At 50.4% G+C, this 18,813-nt stretch overlaps 1 protein-coding gene across 1 annotated transcript; it reads right to left on the minus strand.

Moving 5' to 3' along the window:
• Positions 1-476: 476 nt before the first annotated feature.
• On the minus strand, positions 477-14,887 carry Hspb8 (heat shock protein family B (small) member 8). The gene is made up of 3 exons (XM_005344327.2): positions 13,999-14,887; positions 7,636-7,699; positions 477-1,480 (listed from the first exon to the last, which is right to left on the minus strand). The coding sequence occupies exons 1-3, from the start codon at positions 14,363-14,365 to the stop codon at positions 1,321-1,323; spliced, it is 591 nt and encodes a 196-aa protein (XP_005344384.1). The 5' UTR covers positions 14,366-14,887; the 3' UTR covers positions 477-1,320.
• Positions 14,888-18,813: the final 3,926 nt, after the last annotated feature.

An 18,813-nucleotide genomic window follows, 5' to 3' on the forward strand; every position in this document is an offset into this window, starting at 1 on the left:
ACAGCAACCAGAAAAGTGACTCTGACATCATCCTGTTCTCTTGGGTCAGGAACTAGTGTCTGGGAAGACTTATGAATGAGTTTAGGATAAGGACATCAAAGAAGACATTTACCGGGCTTCTGGAAAATGAGGGACCACACAGGGAAACCTTTCACCCTGGCCTTCTCTGCTCCTACAGTATCATGGGAGGATGAGATACTGGTAATAGATGCAGCCCTATTGCAACCACGAGGACAGCCTGCAACCACGGAGCATCATCGCAATGGGCGGGGTCACCGCAATGGCGGGGACAGAAAATGGGAAGCAGAGCTGAAGACGGAGCTATGCAAGCCATCTAAACTCCTTGTGGAGCTGGCTGACAGCATCCACGCCGTCCGCCACACCATTCATTCAGGGGTCATTTAAAGCTGTAACACTCCTGGTAGTGTATGTCTCTGTGATAGAGCGTTTAGTTTTTCACAAAATAAAACACAATATGCTAAGAACATCAGCTCCTTTATTGGTATCATCATCATTGTTATTATTTACTATTATTTTCCCCCTACACAACAGCACAATTCACACAACAAAGACACACACATCCCCTCACATACACGGTACCACTAGCCTGCATGCCAGGCTGTCTGGCCTTTGCTTGGTTCCTGGTAGAGCTGCTTGGACACAGCTTTCTGTAAAAATCTGACTTGGACACAGGGGACACAATAAATGGAAACCTTAGTCGGAGAATCAACTGAGGGGTTTCCGGAGTCCACGGTGATGATAATTTGAGAGCCATGGGGTCATGCGGTATATATTTGTGTAAGGAGCAAAAGGCACTGTTTTGTGTGGCTGATAAATCCCATATGGGGATATAAGACCTGCCCATAACTTCTCCTAGACAAAGAGTTTAGAAACACACCGGGGTGAGCCAGCAGGCCCCATCAACCAAGCCACACATTAGGAGAGCCCAGAGCAGGGATCTGGGTGATGGGAAGGTCCCCAGAGAAAAGCAACCCTTGCATTAGCTGCAAGGCAAAGACGTAATATGAAATGTTCAGTCCCCATTTGCTTGCTTTGCAACTATAGACGGTGCGGTGTCTTCAACCAGACAAGATGAAGGAAAATCCTCCCAATGCTTTTACCTAACGCAACCAAGCAAGGCTCGCCCATTACGTCATCCTGTGGAGAAACCTATTACTACGCTATCCAGGGACTCTGCGGCCATTCTCTTCTCCCTCCCATCCCCCAACATCTGAGTTCTGCTAAAGTAGTGTATGTACCCTCAAACCAGAGACTCCCTGGGACTGGGGACAGGCAGAAAGAAGGACCAAGGCTGAAGTCTTAGGAACAGGTGACTTCTGGATTGTCTTGGGGAAGCTCATGGTTGAAGCTGCTCTCTCCAAAGGGTGAGTAAGGAGGGACTTGGGGAGCTTCGATGATGAGCAGACCCTCTGGAGAAAGTGAGGCAAATACGGTCACTGGATCCACTTCTGCGGGAAGCCTAGGAGAGCGAAACACAAGATCTTACTCATCTGTTGTTTTTCACACAGCTAAAATTGTACTCATTGGAAAGAAAATATTCTTTTGCACAGGAGCAGGTGTATGTGCGTGTTTGGTATATGTTTGTGTTTGCATAGGTGTGTGCATTGGAGCGCACATGCAAGCATGTGTATGTGTCTGTTTGGTACATGCATGTGTGTGCATTGGTACTCACACACATGTGTGTGTGGAGGCCAGAGCTTGGTGTCAGGCTTCTTCCCCTATTGCCTGCCATCTTACTGTTTGTGGCAGGGTTTCTCACTGAACCTGGAGTTCATTGATTTGATAGGTTGACTAGTTTATGAGCTTTAGGGACCTGCTTGTCCCTATCTTTCTACCTCTGGTTACAGATATGTGTGCTATCACACCTGGCTCTTATAAGGATGTCCCGATCTGAACTCAAGCCCTGTGTTGCCATCTTTAAGATGCTGTGAACAGCATCATTTAAGCTTCCACTTCCCAGATCATGAGACTGGGGGAAGTCAGGCAGGCTAGACAACGCAGAAAGAGTCAAGGTGGGACTTCTGTTCTCAAATCCGCTTTTCATGAGGATTTGGGAGGTGGAAGGGGACAGGGTCTCACATAGCTCAGGGTGACCTTATGGCCTTGAGCTCCTGGACCTCCTGAGGACTGTGACTGAAGGCGTGAGTCACCACACCCAGCTCTAAGGTTTAAAAATATTTTTCTTTGTTATTCAGAGTGAATGAAGCTACCCAGTAAATGATTTCCTCAACAAACCTAAAACCAAACCATGAAGGCATGTTAATGATCTCAGTGGGATGCTGTTACTGGTAAATAATAATAATAATAATAACAATAATAATAATAATAATAATAATAATAATGATAAACATGGCCTGCTGAGCACTGTCAGGTGTTATACCTGACTTGTCTATTCACGTGCTGTAGCTGAAAATCCTGCCAAGAAGGTTCTATTACTGCCTCCCGCCCCCAGACAAGGATATGTTGAGACTCAGAGTCGTGAGCTGATTTGCTCAAGGCTGCACTGTGCCCAAAGCACATGGACTCAGAACTGAAATCTTGGGCTTCAAACAGCATGTTCTCCTGCCTCCCCGGCACTAGCCATGTGAAGGCAGGGCAGAGGAGCCAGGAGCTTCCATCACCAACGAAAGCCTCCGTGCCAAATTGGAACTATGAAGATCAACAAAGGTGCTTCTAAAGAGCTCGGATGGTCGCCAAGCCAAGCTTTGGGAAGCAAGAAGACAAAGCCTTGCTATGGGCCTCCCTCCCTCTCACTGCCAGGAAGGGGTCAATTCTCTTTAACTATTTGCTGTGTGCCAGCCAGTGAGCACCTGGTACAATCACAGCGTGGGCTTTGCAGGCAAAGAGAGACCTGTGTTCAAGTTCTGAAGCGATTCAGCTGTCAGAATGTGAGCGGATGACCTGACTTCTCAGATGCTATTTTTGTGTAGGGAAGTGTCAGAATAGTATCCCATGGCTAGGCCAGGGTATGAGGATGCCCTGCGGTCACCGGCCCTGCATGATGGCATCCTGACAGTGGTAGATACTTGAAGGCAAGTTGCACAGGCACCAAAGACCTTTCTGCTGGCGCAGAAGGATGACCACGTACACGCAGAAGCTGAGGCCTAGAGGTGGGAGTAGACTTGATGATTTGGGTCTCTAACCAGAGTCTGAATTCCCAGGTGGGAAAAGGGAAGGAAGATCCCTCAGGTCCTCATTTGCATCTGAATGACACCCCGCTGAGTGTTAAATACCCCAGGCACCTCTAGGACCCGGAACTAACTGCTTCCCTTTCCCTCTAAGAGCTGGCTTAAAGTTTGGGCCCCAGGACAAGTGACCTTATCTAGACAGAGGGCCCAGGGTCAGCCTTCCGGAGTTTATTTCTCTCATGAGAGTCTTCCTTAAGGATCTGGTAGGGGAGAGAATTTCACTTTATTAAAAGTGAGCTGATTTTAGAGGGAGAAAAGCCCTGAGCTGGTGAGGGGACAGGAACGGAAGTTTATGAAGCAGAGAACAGCCAGGACAGCAAGGACAGCATGTGAATGCTGGGGTCCGAGCGCCCTTAACCCAGCAGGAAGGTCATGGGCTTTAAAGGTGGAGAGACCCGTGTTCAAATTCCAAGGTACCCCTTCTCCGTCAGAGACAGTTTTCCTGGCTTACTAAATTGTATGGTGTGTTGTGTGTGTGTGTGTCTGTCTTCATATGCGTGCCTAAGTATGTGCAGAACAGGAGTCAGCCTTGGGTATTGTTCCTGAGGAATTGCCCAGCTTGTATATTATTATTATTATTATTACAACGATGATGAATATTTGTTATTATTGTTACTATTTGGGACCGAATCTATTAAATGGATTTTGGACTCCCTGATTAGGCTGGACTGTCTGGCCAGGAATCCCAGGGGTCCTCTTTTCCCTGCCTCCCCAACCCTGAAATTACCAGCTCAGGCCCCCACACTGGGATTCCTTCCCCGGGCTCTAGGGCTGGCGCTCAGATCTCCTGTGTGGCAAGCACTGTACAGACCAAACTAGCTCCCCAACCCCCAACTCCCTGTTCCCCTTCCTCTCCAGCCCAACAGCCACACCCTACGCCCTCCCTTGAAGAGTCTGGTTGTTTTAAAATCCATACAAAGTGACATTCTGTCTGTGTCTTGTCTACGTCATGAGCCTTACGGACCTCAGCTCCCCATGTGGTCAGATTTCTCTTTTCTTCTGAAAGCCTTTCTCATAATCCAGGTCTATTCTCTCCCGGCACCCCAATTCTGTCGTCCACCCCTCGGAACTTCAGTATCTTCATCGACAAAGAGAGTTTAATTATCTTAATGGGATTCCTGTAATGGTTAAATAGGACTGGGTCTGCAAACCTCATGGCCACTGGCTTATCACAGATGTCAACAAAGGACTGAGCAGATCCCTGGGAAGATGTGAGCCGCAGAGAACAGGGAGTGCTGGCTGAGCACCCTCTCTACTGGCATCCTGTTTCCTGTTTTCTCCTCTAAGCTGGGGGTAGAAAAGGGCCTGCTTCCGACCTGTTAAGCACCTCCAAAACTTCTCTCTCGCTCAACCCAAACAGGCTTCTGGGATGTCCTTCTAAGCCCAAGGCATTTACTGGAGCACTCTGCAGAGGTGGAATCCTCCAAGGACCCCAGGCTTGGCTAAAGAAATATTTCTGTCCTCTAAAGACGGACTTTTCCTGGGAAAGGCCATCAGGTTCCCTGATGCTGGTCCAAGGCTTTCCCAGTCTCCAGCCTGACTCCTTGATATCTCCCATCTGCCAGAGCCACTCTTGCGTGATTCTCGGGGAGCCTTACTAATCCCCACCACTCAACATTTAATCCTGGTCCCCCAACTCTCTAACAGCTCCCTGTGGGAGGGAATGCAGGGAAGGCAATCTAGGAAGAGTTAGTTACCCAGGTCGCTTAAAGCGACCCATTAGTTTTAACTTAGTATGGGGAGGGGTCAAAACTCAACTAGTAACTAGCACAGCCTGACACTGACCCTTCACAATGGACGGGTGCACAGTGTGCTGATGGCGGAAGACACGGAGACCCTCAGTTGTTTGGGTGGTCCCAGGGATACAGATGTAGCTCAGTCTTGAATCAACTTTGCTTGGACCTCAAAGAGGGAGGTTGCAGAGTGGATTAAGTTGGGGGAGACCTGATATAGGCAGCACTATCCCATAGACTGGGGGATGTCCAGAAAAAGGAGGGGAAAGCAGAGTGCCCCCCCCCCCCGAGAGCAGGTGCTTTCTCTTGTCACTTCGGTGCTGTGTGAGCTGCTGGCCTTCCCCATGCCACCCTCCCCACCCCGATGGCCAGGAACAGCGAGTCTGATACAATCCTCCTCCTCCTCCGTTTTTCTCAGACATCTGTCATTATGGAAAAGCTAACTGTTGCAGCAGGTCGGTGTGTAAACAACTCACCCTTCGGCAGCTGAGTAGCTGCGCTAGCTTCAGCAATTCGAGCCTTTTCTATCTAGTTGCTGACTTCCCAGAGCTCCTTCCTGCATGGCCTCAGAGGTGTGGAAATCCACAGGAACCTGGCATGTTTTGTATTGTTTGAGACAGGGTCTCCCTATGTAGCCCTGAATAGCCTATAAAGCCTGGGCTGGCCTCTGACTTGTGATAATATTCCTATCTCAACCTTCGTGGTTCTGGGAATATAAATGTGAACCACCATGCCCAACTTTGGACAGTGTGTGTGTGTGTGTTGAAATCTGCTGATATGAGTGTGTGGGGAGTGTGCACCTGGCATGTGGAGGCCAGAGCAGGCAGGACATGGCCTGTCTTCCTCTATCATCCTCTGCCTTGTTTCTTGAGGCAGGGTCCCTCACGGGAAGCTCACCGTTTCAGCTAGGCTCACAGGCCACTCAGTATCTGTCCTCCTCTGCCTCACAGTGCCAGGGTTACAGGCACATAGAGCCAAGACCAGCTTTGAACATGGGTGCTGGAGATTCAAACTCAGTTCCACATGCTTACAGAGCAAAAGCTCTTACCCCGTGCGCCACTCCCACCTCCTGGACATTGTTAAAGATGACTGATTCACAGTGTTCCCTGCTGGAGCTTCTCCTCAGCTCCTCCCTGTTTGTGACTGCGCCCTGAGCTGGGGCAGGAGACTCTGAAAAGAGAGACTTCAGTACCCTCCCTCCCTTCTTTCTCTCTCAGTTCTCTTTGATCTAGAGGCTGAGCTGAGGAGAGAGGTGAAGGTCACAGATTCTGGCAAGCCAGCGAATGTAAGAAGAAGCTGCTTGGTATTTGCCTTATCGGGAAGTTTCCAAGGGCTTCCGAGAACCGTGGGGGTGGTGGGGCTGGGGTCAGGAAAGGGCACGAGTATTCCAAGACTGTGCTGCAGACTCCCACTACTGAAAGAAATCTCGGAATTCAGTCGGTGCAGTCTCTCTGCCACAGCATGTCTTTGCCAGGGTCAGTGTGGAGCTCAGACACAGTCATGAGACTCGAGGAGACAAACTGCTTGTATGAGGCTCCCTAAGGCCACCTGCCACTGCCTGCAAGGATCCTGAAGCAGTATCCCTTTATTAGAGGAGGCTACAGGGGCAGAGACCTGCTTGTGGCATACTAAATCCTTACGATAGACCTCAGCCTAGCCCTTTCACCTACTGGAGAATGACTTCCCCCAGAATACACGGAGGGTTTGCCATGCATCTTCTTCCTGATGTATACCCTCACTGCAGAGGTCAGGACAGTGATGACTATGAAAGACCTCCGGGTCAGAAATACACCCAGTGAGTGATGCTGACTGGAGAGCCAGTGCGTGACAAGCAGCTGAGCCTCTAATGCAGCCAGCATCCTCCACTGGGCTTTCTCTCCCTTCAGGGACTGCCAGTTAGGGGATGTGGGCATGCTTCACCGGTTCAGCTTGGCTGCCTGCTTGCTGCTCTCTTAAGACCAAAGCTAACGAGAATCCCTCCCTTAGGTCAAACTTGTCCTTCCTCTAGAGCAGTGTCTCTGCCTCCAAACCTCCATGGCAGACGAGAGTGATCCCAGGAAACCAGACGACAGTTCGAATCAATAATTTGAAGCACACAGATATTAGCTTAGCTGTAATGGAAGATAGCTTATTGGAGGAGTCACGGAGATGGCTCAGTGTGCAAGAGTTCTCGCTGTGTGCATGAGGATCTGAGTTCAAATTGCCAGACCCATGATAAAACCAGGCGTGGCAACATACGCTTGTGACCCCAGTGCTGTGGGAGAGAGAGGCAGGAGGATTGGTATGGTGCACACAGATGCACACGTGCACACACACACACACACACACACACACACACACACACACACACAATCCTATTAGAGCCACTAGGAGTTAGGGGTGAGTGGTCTTACTTTGACAGTGATTGGTACCCTCCTGTCTATGTCTCATGTGTGGGTAAGCATTTCAGTGCCCAGTATAAGATGGACAAACCGTTTTGGCTCTCTGTTCCCACAGGGCACTAAGTCAATGAGATGATAATTTAACCCCCCTACACACACTTGGGGACCCCAATTGCAGGTTTATTATGACAGCTTCTCCCCTTGAGGTATGAGAGTTTGATTCCTTCCTCAGGTGTATCTCCCAAGATCAGGACCCCAGAGTTGGGTTCAACCCTTAGTGCCTGCCTGAGGGCCACCCTGCAAAGAACTTACTGGATTTTCTTGGTGAAGTTCTTGGAGACAATACCACCTTCCTGCTGCTTCTCTTCATGTTTGCCTGGAAGACAAAAGCATCGTCATGGGTCAGAATCTATATCCCTTGGGCCTCATTCGGGATTTGGGCTTGAATTCAAATCCTGCTCTGCTGTTGCCTTCTTTGGTAGCTTAGGAGTGGTGTGGCATTCAGGCTTTGTTTGGCATAGAGACTCAAGCCCACCTCCCAAGCTGGCAGAAGCTGGGCTAATAAGATGGGCAGCAAAGAGGACATTGGTGGTGTTTTGTTGACAACTGTTAAACCGAGACACCTGTTCCCTCGCTTCCAGCCTCCCACTTAATGCCAGGTCCCAGGAGCTGGCATTGCAGATCTACCAGCGAGGTAGAAGGGAGAAACAAAGCTAGGGGCTTCTTGGCCACCCAGCACCCTTCCCTGGCTCTTGGATCAACTTCTTTCTCCTGTTGTTACTGAAGTGTAAACTAAGGTCCCAGAGTGGGTTCAAGGTCTCCCAGAAGCTGCGTGGCTGCTCTGGCCTTTGACCAGTACTCACCGGGTCAGTGCCAAATGCTATGACCTCCTGACCCTCTGCCCTTGGATTATCCAGCCCGGAAATAGTGCTTCCATCTGCTGGACACCCACCCTCTCCTAAGGGACCTCTTCTCAGAGAGGGAGCCACAGAACCAGAGAGGTGAATTCCACTGCTACGCCTCTTAGGGGCTCCTTCTCCCAATTATGGAGATAAAGATGAAATTACAAGGTTCATACCAAGCTGGCTTTTAAACTGCAGTACACACAGCAAATCGTGATCCTCTCAACTCTCCTCGTTCTTCAGCTTCTCTTTTTAAAATAGGGTGTCTTAAATTTCTCTTTAAGCAAACAGGATTAGAGCTTGGCTCGGCCACCTGTCAGCACCTGTCTTTTGCATACTCCGCTCCTTTCTGAGGTCACATTCCAGAGCCCAGGCCCCACATTCACGCTCAGGAGGGCTCAGGAGGCCTTCCCGAGGAGCTTCAGAACCCGACTATAAATACCCAGAGGGAATGCAGCATCTTATGGAGGTCCAAATTGTCTTAAACTCATCATTTACAGGTGATTGCATTAGTAATACTTTGTGCCATTAGTCATTCCTTTAATAACCTTTTCTGATTACAAGATAATGCATATGTATGTTAGAAAGTGTAGGAAATAAATTACAAAATAGCCCACAATCACCCATACTTCTCTCCCTCCCCAAGGCTATCATGAATGAAGTGTTTACATCTCCAGACATAGAAAATGCTTCTTAAAAATGTACAGATTTTCTAGAAAACAGTCATACATCACACATCCTACCAAAGGGATCATTCTGTGCAGGGGCTGGAAATCTGTTCTCATCTGGCTGAGAAGTTATGATTGCTTGTCCATTCTCCCCAAATACTCTTGGACAGCGTGTGTGTGTGTGTGTGTGTGTGTGTGTGTGTGTGTGTGTGTGTGTGTGTTGGGGAGGCCACAAAGTAATATTGAATGTCTTTCTCAATTGCTTATCCGCCTTACTCTTTTATTGCCTGTTAAATTAGCTTATTAATTTTGCGTGTTTGGTATGGGTCATGTGCCACGGAAATCAGAGGAGAGCTTGCTGGAATCGACTGTGAATGGCCAGGCTCGAGAGCAGGTGCCTTTCACCCACTGGGCCATCTTGTGGGGTCTCCACCTTCGATTTTGAGACAAGGTCTCTCACGGCACCTGGAGCTCACCGAATGGTTTATGCTGGCTGGCCAGAAAGTACTTGGGATCCTCCTGCCTCCACCTCCCCAGTGCTCAGCTACTGTGCCCAGCTTCTATGCAGATGCTGAGGACCGGAACTCAGGACTTACTGGTTTTCAATGGCTGTATCATATTTCCCTACAGACTCCATAATGGCTTCCTTAGCCAGGGTCTTACTTTCCGGCACTGACGAGGCTTCCAAGGATGGAACCCTCCCTTCTCTCTACACTAAAAATCCTTGCAACTTGATCTTCATACCAAGCCCAGTGACTTCTGGGATCTGAGTGATGCTTGAGACCTTCTAAAGCCTGACCTATATTGCTCTGTGATCCTTAGGAAAACCATCTGATTTATCCTCCCAAGACATTAGGGAAAGGTATACTAACCGAATCCACTTTGAAATTGCAGTGTCTGGAGGCCAGAACTCTCTAGTCTGTGAATGTGCTGTCAACCCAAGAGGTTATTTTGTGCAACTCTGTGACAGTCATCCCTCTGCACTGGCGTGGGCCTGTGGCCACAAGAGCACTGTCTGTCCTCTGGTCCTCTCCCGGAGGCCTGGGCCTCAGAGAAGCCTGCTTCCACTGGGGACAGGCCAGGGCCTCTGACTCAGCTCTTCTGCACCCAGTCCTCCTCCTGCTGGCCTGGTGACTGCTGGAGGCAGCGATAAAGATGACTGAGCATGAGCAGCCAGCTCACACAGACATTGCAGGCTTTGAGTTTGCTCCGCCAGTCTGTCTACCTCACTGCTGTTTTGCATCTGTTCAATAAATGACATAAAATGGCCGATGCTTTGTACTAACGTCAGCATTGTGTGAGATAATCTTGCCTAACAGTAGGCCAGGTTCAGGGAGGCAGAGCTTGGCTTTAATGTTCGGTGGTGTCAGGCATATTGACTGCATTTTTGGCTTGGGATCCTTTGGATTTATGATGGGGTCTCTGGGGTCCTTGTCCCACAGTAAGCCAAGAAACACCTGAGTAGTGTGGGCTCGGTGTCAACCGCTGTTCTCAGCAATCTACTTATGCCAACTCCTTTAACCCGGGACTTTATCACCACCACTGTGTGGACAGTGAAACTGAAATTCAGAGAGGTTCCATAAGTCTGTGGCCGCACCACCCTGAACACGCCTGATCAAGTGATGTGCCCGAGGCCAAACACCCTGAGCGATGGGGCAAAGGGGAGCCTGATGCCAATCCCTGCCCAAACATTCCTGACATGGCTCCACCCTTCTCTGAGCCTCAGTTTATGCTTCTCTAAGATGTTCTGAAAACTACGCCACTGGGTCCCTGGGAGAAGCCATGAAGTGAGTCACAAAGCCCTTGCAAGCTGCACAGGTGTGAGCCTTATGGGAAATGGGGCTTCTCAGAAGTCTGTGGATGCTGCCCACGTTCTGAAAAGGGGTGCAGGCTATGGGGAGGGAGAGAGGGAGGGAGGGAGGACCTCTGAGCAGGAAAGGCTCCAAGATTTCCATAATTGAGGGCCTATGGTGGGGAACAAGTTGAAAGAAGGCGGGTCATCTTGGCATTTCATTTGCATATCATTAGTACATACTTATTGGACGTCTGAGTCTGATAGTATACCAGCAAGTCTTCATTTATTAGCTTGCATTCTGATTTACATTTTATGCCATGAAAATGTTGTATTTTTGTACATAGAGGAAGAAATGATGATCATTTGTACAAATAGATCTCTGTCATCCCGGGACAACAGAGATCTCTTGCAGCTGGGATGTCTCTCAGGTACCCTAAAGTTCTGTGTCTGCACTGGGGCAAGGTGTGCAACCTGACCCATCAAGGAGAGGTGCTGTTTCCAGGGAGAGTAGAGGCCTTGGGACCAAGACAAAAAACCTTTCCAGTCTCTCCTTAACCAAAGCGTGGCCCAGCAGTCCTTGAAGGAATCATTCTTGGCTGACGTCTGCAGGTAGAGGTGGGGGAAGGTGATGTGTGATGGTAATTGTGAACCCACATTTTCAAAACTCTACCCAGGAGCGGGGTATTCCTACGTGGTCAGATAAGATGGGACTGGTTCTCAGATTGTAGACTGCATGGAGAACGTAAAGCTCTGAGAAGTGCTGGGTGAGGAGGAGGAGGAGGAGGAGGAGGAGGAGAAGGCTTACTTACTCAGGATTCTGGCTCATCTGACCTCTCATCAGGATAACTCAGAATAGCCTCTCATCCATTCCCCAGACACTCGGGAGCAGAGAGCAGATGACGAGGCAAATCTGACCCTAGCCTCCTTCTTTGTGAGACAGCATTGAAGCTGAGCCCAAGGGGCTGGGAGGTGGGGAGTCTAAGCAGGTTCAAAGTCAGCACTAGGGTCAGCCAGTGAACCTCTAGGCAAGCTTGGCTTTAAATATTTCATACTGCCAGAGAGGACGCAGATTGTGCTGAGATTAGCCTCCCTGGGCCTCAGTTTCACTATCTGCAAAATGGACTGGGGTGGTATTACAAACCTACCCACACTCCTGAAAAACCATCATGAGTAACCAAGCAATAAGCTATATTAGGTGGAGGGTGAGCAAAGGCTCCAGATCTTAGTTCTTAAGCCCCTTCCGGGGAAGAAAGCTTTGGCACACGCCCAAGATGGGTTTGGAGTCTGGATCTGGGGTCACGTTAGCTGCACAAGTACAGGGTTTCTCTTTTGGTTTTAGTCCCCGTGTTCCCATTTCACAGACAGAGGCGTGGAGGCTCTGTGATGCACACCAAGCCTCTGGATCACTAAGGGTCCTGCCTGAGATCTCAGCCTGTGGCTGCCACACTCCACCTGCTAAGCAGCACCTTAGACGACAGGGTGTGGGAGTTCTGGAAGCCTCTGCCTTAAACAACCATAATTAAAACCGAACAAGGGCGGGGTGATGATGACCTCAGTCTGCAGGATGCGCTATTAACTCCATTTTACAGATGTCCTGGATGTATCATCTGCTTTTACTACGCTAGCCTCGTGGGACGGGACCGGCAGGGAAACCGAGGCTCCTAGTCAGTACCCATTCGGCCACCTCACAGCTGGGCTGGAACTCAAACCCAAATCTCATAGAGTATGGTCCTCCATCATTCCCTGGACCCTCCACACCATGGCCACCACTGTATCGCTGTTTACAAAGACAAACTGCTGATATCCCAGGAACCATCCATGCATCTGCCGCATAAATGCTGCCCCTTTGGAGGCTGCCACCACCCTTCCTGAAGACCCGTGGGGACCTTGATGCCCAGAAAAGGACAAAGATAGCTAAAGAGGTAGCTAGCCCAGCCTGCTGTGAGCGAGCAGCAGAGCGAGTGTGGGTTCACCAGCCAGCGCAGTACCCACACCCACGTCAGCACGTGCCCCGGGGTGCCTGCTCCACCACACCCACAGACAGGGCCTTTGATGTTTACAATTCTACTCCGAGTGACTTTAAGCCACCCATCCCCCGCTCAAACCCCGCTGAGGCATGTCCCTGCCCAGCTAGCGCCTGCAGCGGCCTTGCTATTGATTTTCTGGCTCACAGGTCCCGCCAGGAACAAGCTCTTTTTAATGGCCTGTTAATTGGGAGGGAGGCAGAAGAAGGCTGTGCTGAGGCCCAGCTTACCAGGGACCAAGCTTCCTGTCTCCTCTGTCCCCCCCCCCCCCGCCCTCACACACACACACACACACACACATACACACACACACACACACACACCCCCCAGCGTATTCTTTCTCCCAGAGTGCAAAGGGGTAGGGAAAGCCCTGGGCCTAGTGCTGTGGCCAGGCCTAAGCGCCACTCGGGACCTTTTGCTGACTCATCGTATGACCTGGGACAAGGCCTCCTCAGCTGCACGATGGGAGGAGATAGTCCTGGGATGGAGGGTCAGAGGATACTTGATGTTTAGGTTTTTGGTGGTGGTGGTGGAAGGGGGGTTATTTTGTTTGTGTGTTTTTAAATTGGAAGATTTTATTTCAGCTTAGAAACTTAAATAAATAAATAAATAGAAAGGTAGATAAATTCCCTTCCATTCTTCAGTTCCCAATGCAGCCTGGGTTGGAACCCTTTGCTGCCTTGAGCAAATTATGCTAATCTCTCTGGTCCTCCATTTCCGAAGCCCAAAAGGGAAAGGTGCCTCCTCCACTACTTCCTCCTCCTGCTGTCCTAACACAGGTGATACCCGAGCCCCGGGCCCGCGTGACAATGCCAGGCACTAGCAGCTGTGTTGCTGTCCTTACCATCCAGCCTCAGTTTCCCCATCTGTCGATATCACGGCGACTTAGCACTCACCCTGCCCCACTCCCCTGGGTTGTGGCTTTGGGGATGTGGTAAGCCCCTCTTCCTGTGTCTTCAGAGTTCTCCGTGCATCGATCTATTCTTTATATTAATTTGTCCACTTCAAAATATATAATCTGGTCTCTGTCAGTTCTCAGGTGGGCACTGCACCCTGAGGACCCCTGCTACTGGGTCCTATTCAGACTCTGGCACCCAATGAGAAGCAACGTTGTCTCTAAAGATAACATTGTTGGGCTGCATTCCTCAGATCTGAGGTCACCTGTGCCATGTTGTATGTCACAGGTCCCGTCTACTGATGTTCTGTCTGGGAAGAGCCTGGGCGCGTGCACACACACACACACACACACACACACACACACACACACACACACGCTCCTCACTCACCTGACACCTCTACGTATCCATCCTTGGTCTTTACCATCAGTTCTTCCGGCTTGAAGCTGTGCACATTGACACACACTTTCCAGGGCTCCCCAGGGAAGGGTGGGGGGCTCCTGCCTTCAGCAGGCACTCCAAATCTGTTTGTGACTGTAGGCCCCCGGGGCACCATCCCGGATCTTAGGGTTCCAGGCCAGGCAGAGGAGAGCCGAGGCAAAGCCCACTCAGGCCAAGGGGCAGTCAAGTCGTCTGGGAAGGGGTCCATACCAAAGCCATCGTCCAGCAGGCGGGAAGAGAGCGGTGAGTCTCGGAAGGGGTCTCTGCGCAAGCGGCTTGGGTAGGAGCACGGGAAAGGCAACTGCCCATCAGCCATGGTGTCTGTTGAGCTCAGAGGGAGACGGAGGCTCAGAGAGACACAGCCACCTACCCAAGGTCACACAGCTAGGTGATGTGGCTTGAGATGGTTTTCAGAGTTTAGTCCTCCACTTCAGAAAACGCTGATCTTCCGTTTGCCACGAGCCCAACCATCCGATGCCCAGAATGGAGCTGGGGTCCTGGCTCACAAACGTGACCCACCAAGCAGGCCCAGCAGAATCCCAGAGGGCCTCTGTCTGTCCCACCGCACCAGGCTATCCGCAAGTCACCGGCCTCCCAGGCTGTCCAGGCTCCCAGCCAAAGCCCGCGGAGGTCTTGAGCTCAGCCAGGAGTTTAATAAACCTCGGGAACGCGCGCCTAGAAACTTCTCCTGGCTTCTGGGCTGGGAGCCTTCTATTTATTTGTTGCTGGGGGCTGGGGGCGGGTTTTGCAAGCACCTCCTGTCACAGGAGTATTCAAAGGTGATGAACCAGCCCCTGAGAATCCGCTGAGAGAACACTGGGCTCCGGGAGGGGGTGGGGAGCTGGGAGTGGCCGTGGCGTCCCGATCCAGCCAGCCTCTCCCGCACCCTCACTCTCTCCTCCCCGTACTCGACTCTGCCCCGCCCTCCCTCTGCCTCCAACAGAGTCCACTCCAGGCACTAGTGTCCCTGCAGGGCGCTAAAGCCAGACTATTAATAACCCTCGGCCTGACTGAGTGCTAGGTCACACTCTGGAAATACCAGCCCCAGAACATGTTCCATCTTGCCTCCTACCCTGGGGACCCACAGAAGAGAGGCAATGGCCCATTGGACTGAAAAGTAAATGGAATACAGTATGACCAGATTTCTGAGAATGACGAACAACAACAACATGTCATAATTTTATAAAATGACACTTGTTAAGTTAGGGGGGAAAAACCGGATATTGTCAGGCAGAGTGTCTGTTGGAATAAGAAGGTCTTGAGGCAAGAGAAGAAACTGGGCTCAACTCCCAACGCTGCCTGGAGGCAGAACGGGAGTCAAAGAATGCGAAATGAAAAGAGGGATCGGAGGGAATTCTGGATAAACGGACCTAACTGGTTCCTCTAAGGCTAGACTGGGGTGGCCAGACCTCACTTGAAAACTAGGGGAGAGCAAGCAATGCTGTGACGTGGAGGTGGCCGGCCGGTCATGGTCGTGGGAATCATGGGGGCTGTGGCTAAACTTGTTAAAACTGGGTGAAGTTTGGTCACGGGAAGAGTCTCGCTAAGGCCACGCCTCTCCCACGCATGCCTGAGCTGCTTGTTTCCCACCTGTGAATGGGAGGAGAGAAGCCTGCTTGGGGATGTGTCCTCAGGAATGCATGAGGTCACGTGCTGCCCGAAAGGCTCTCAGCTTTCAGCTTATCAGATGCGTACCATTTGCTCTTAAGTGCGCTCCCCCACCCCCACACTGATAGCTAAGGGCCCCACTACTCACTGTTCCATTAGGCAGCAGAGCAATCACTCATAACTCATCAGATAGCCTTTCTAAATTTGTATTGGTTGATTGTGGTACTGATGTATGCTGGGAAGCATGTATCTCACCGCTGAACTGCACCCTTAACTATAAGAGCTGCCCCTCCTTCTCTAAAGTCACGTCATTGTGGTGGGTTCACAAATGAAATCATCCCACCGCTGGTTTATACTAGCCACTCAGACCCACTAGCCACTCAGACCCCTGCTCAGACCCAAACACAACCCATCGCAGGGAATCTCTACACGGAAGGGACACGCCGAAGCCCTGGAATGTCACTCTGTGTTTTAGGCTTTCCCTGTCACATGTTCACCACACAGGACAAAACAATGACAACAAAAAACTGGGGTTGAAACCAGAAAAAACCGTTTTCTAACCTCTTTGATGACTCATGTGTCCTTGTCCTGCGTTCCATCCTTCCTCCTCATTGCCTAATGTGACCGTCTCTTGGCGTCCATTCTAAGGTCACTATGCCGCCCTACTATGTCCTCCTGCTCCTCATGTGGGGATCCTAATCTGTAATACATATTCACATATATGTATGTGTGTATGCCAATATGCATATGTATGTAAGCGAATAAGGAAACCCCTTTACTTCCTTATTTTTCATTTTCAAATAGTGTCTCATTAACCTACATAGGCTGGCCTTGAACTCACTCTCAGCCTAGGTTGGTCTTGAACCTGTGACCTTCGTGCTTCAGCCTTTGAGCAGCTTGGACTACAAGCCAAGCACCACCAGGCTGGGTATATATATATATATACATATATTCTGAGTAATAGTAATTACTGTAGAAATGTACTATTCTCTGGATGGGATATTAGTTCTGAACCCCAGATTCAGGAAGAACTGTTTCTAGAACCCTTTGTTCCTCTATACTGCTGGGAGAATGAATTTACAAATCTTTTAGCCTACGGGGGCCTCGGGTTTGGAGTTCCGGTCTTTGCACCGTCCTCAACAGATGTACAACTTGGGACATGCCCCTCTGTGGCTCTAAGTTCTGCTTTCTTCATGGGGTGGGGGGGTTGAGGAGTCATTTGTTAGGCAGCTCTTCTCATAAGAGGCAGGCAATGCTCACAACACCGTCTCTATTATCAGCACCCCATTTCTCAGGCGGGGAAACGGTGTGGAGAGCCGGCGTTGCACACAGCTCTGAGGAGTCAGGAGTCCTGGCAGGAAAGCTAATTGTTCTGAATTTTGGTTCTGTACTGAGTGGGTGGCTCAGTGGAGAGAGGGTCCCCTGTCCCGGTGTGACTGTGTGGCCTTGATGCCATGTGGGATGAGCTCATGGTGCCAGAAACCCTGAGCTGACGTCATGGCTGGGCACAGGCTGCAACTGGGAGGGGCCCAGTGAGCCTGCAGCAAATTATGAGGATAAGTCACCCCATATGATGAACAGGGAGAAATCTGGCCCTGCCTGGGACCAGGTGGGGACTGGGGTGGGGCTTCTGAGTTGGTGGGATGTGGTGGGGGAGGGGCAGTGCTGTCTCTGATTGTGTGTGGATTTGGGTGGGTGTTGTGTGTGTTTACGTGCTGCTGGGCTGTATTGATTCATGGGTGTGTTTGGAGGACGTGTTCTAAATGGTTTTCTTCTTCCCTCCCAGGCTTCTTTGCACAACTTCGCTGAAAACTTCTAGAGGACCCAGGAGAGGAGGAAGGCTTGACAGCTGCAGGGACTGAGCCTCTATCGTGGCCTGAGCCTCTCTCTCTCTCTTTCTCTCTCTCATCTTCTGTAGTCCAGGCAAACCTTGAACTCCTTCTATAGCAGATGGTGACCTTAAACTCCTGACCCTTTTGTTATTGTTGTTTGTTTTTTGAGACAATGTTTCTCTGTGTAGCCCTGGCTGTCCTGGAACTCTCATTGTAGACCAGGCTGGCCTCGAACTCACAGAGGCTTGCCTGCTTCTGCCTCCCGAGACCCTTCTTACCCCAACTTGATTAAATGCTGGGATTACAGGGGTCTGGAAAAGGAACCAAGGCTTGGTATGAGCTAGGCCAGCATTTTGTCACCCGAATCACGGCCTCAGTGCCTCTATTCTTTGGGGTTAGAAGATAGAAATAGTCACTTCAGCATCCATGGGGCTCTTGCCAGGTGCCACCTTCTGCCCTTGACATTTTGAACTTAGCTTTCAATTCATCCAATCCTCCCCACAAAGTGGTGAGGAAGGGGCCTTTAGTATCTTCATTTTATGGATGGAGAACCGAGCCATAGGCTGGCCGACTGGTCTAACTCTGTGTGCCTCCTTAAGAGACAGAGCTGGAATTCCAACCAAGGTCCTTGGCTTTGACTGGCACAGTCTCTGAAATCAGATCTGTGGCTCACGGTTGTGCAGCACAGCCCCTATACCAGGCCCTCCCTAGCTAAGCAGGTTTTTGTTTGTTTGTATGGATCCAAGTCTTTCTATGTGGTTCCGATTGACCTGCAATTGCTATCTTCCTGCCTTAGCCTTCTGAGGGCTGGGGTTAGAGATCTACACCACCACACCCAGCTCCGTCATTTTTATCCATCACCTCACAGTCTTCATAGTCCAGAGAGGTGAAACCACTCCCCAGGTCACACAGTCAGTGGGCTGCTGAGCTCTTATAATAACAACATGGGGATGATGTCACCCAGGCCTTGCCCTGTGGTCTTCTGTACCATCTGGCATCCTTTTCTGGGCTCTTGCCTCATTCCTGGGTCAGGCCAGCTTCCTGCTTTGGGAAATGGAGAAGTGAAGCAGCTGCTAATCCTGCTGACTGAGACACCTGTTGAGAAGTAAGATGACACGTAGGGACGTAGGGACAGTGATCAGTAAACACCACTGGCCATTGTCAACCAGCTGAAAGCAAGGGGTCAGACTCCCCCAAGTCTGGGAAGAGGGTGCAGAGAGGGAGGAAGCCCAGGCTGGTTCTGGCTAGAGAAGGAGAGACAGTGTGTGTGTGTGTGTGTGTGTGTGTGTGTGTGTGTGTGTGTGTGTGTGAGAGAGAGAGAGAG

This window comes from Microtus ochrogaster, chromosome 2 (genome assembly GCF_000317375.1).
Source record: "Microtus ochrogaster isolate Prairie Vole_2 chromosome 2, MicOch1.0, whole genome shotgun sequence".
In the NCBI taxonomy this organism is placed as follows: Eukaryota; Metazoa; Chordata; class Mammalia; order Rodentia; family Cricetidae; genus Microtus; species Microtus ochrogaster.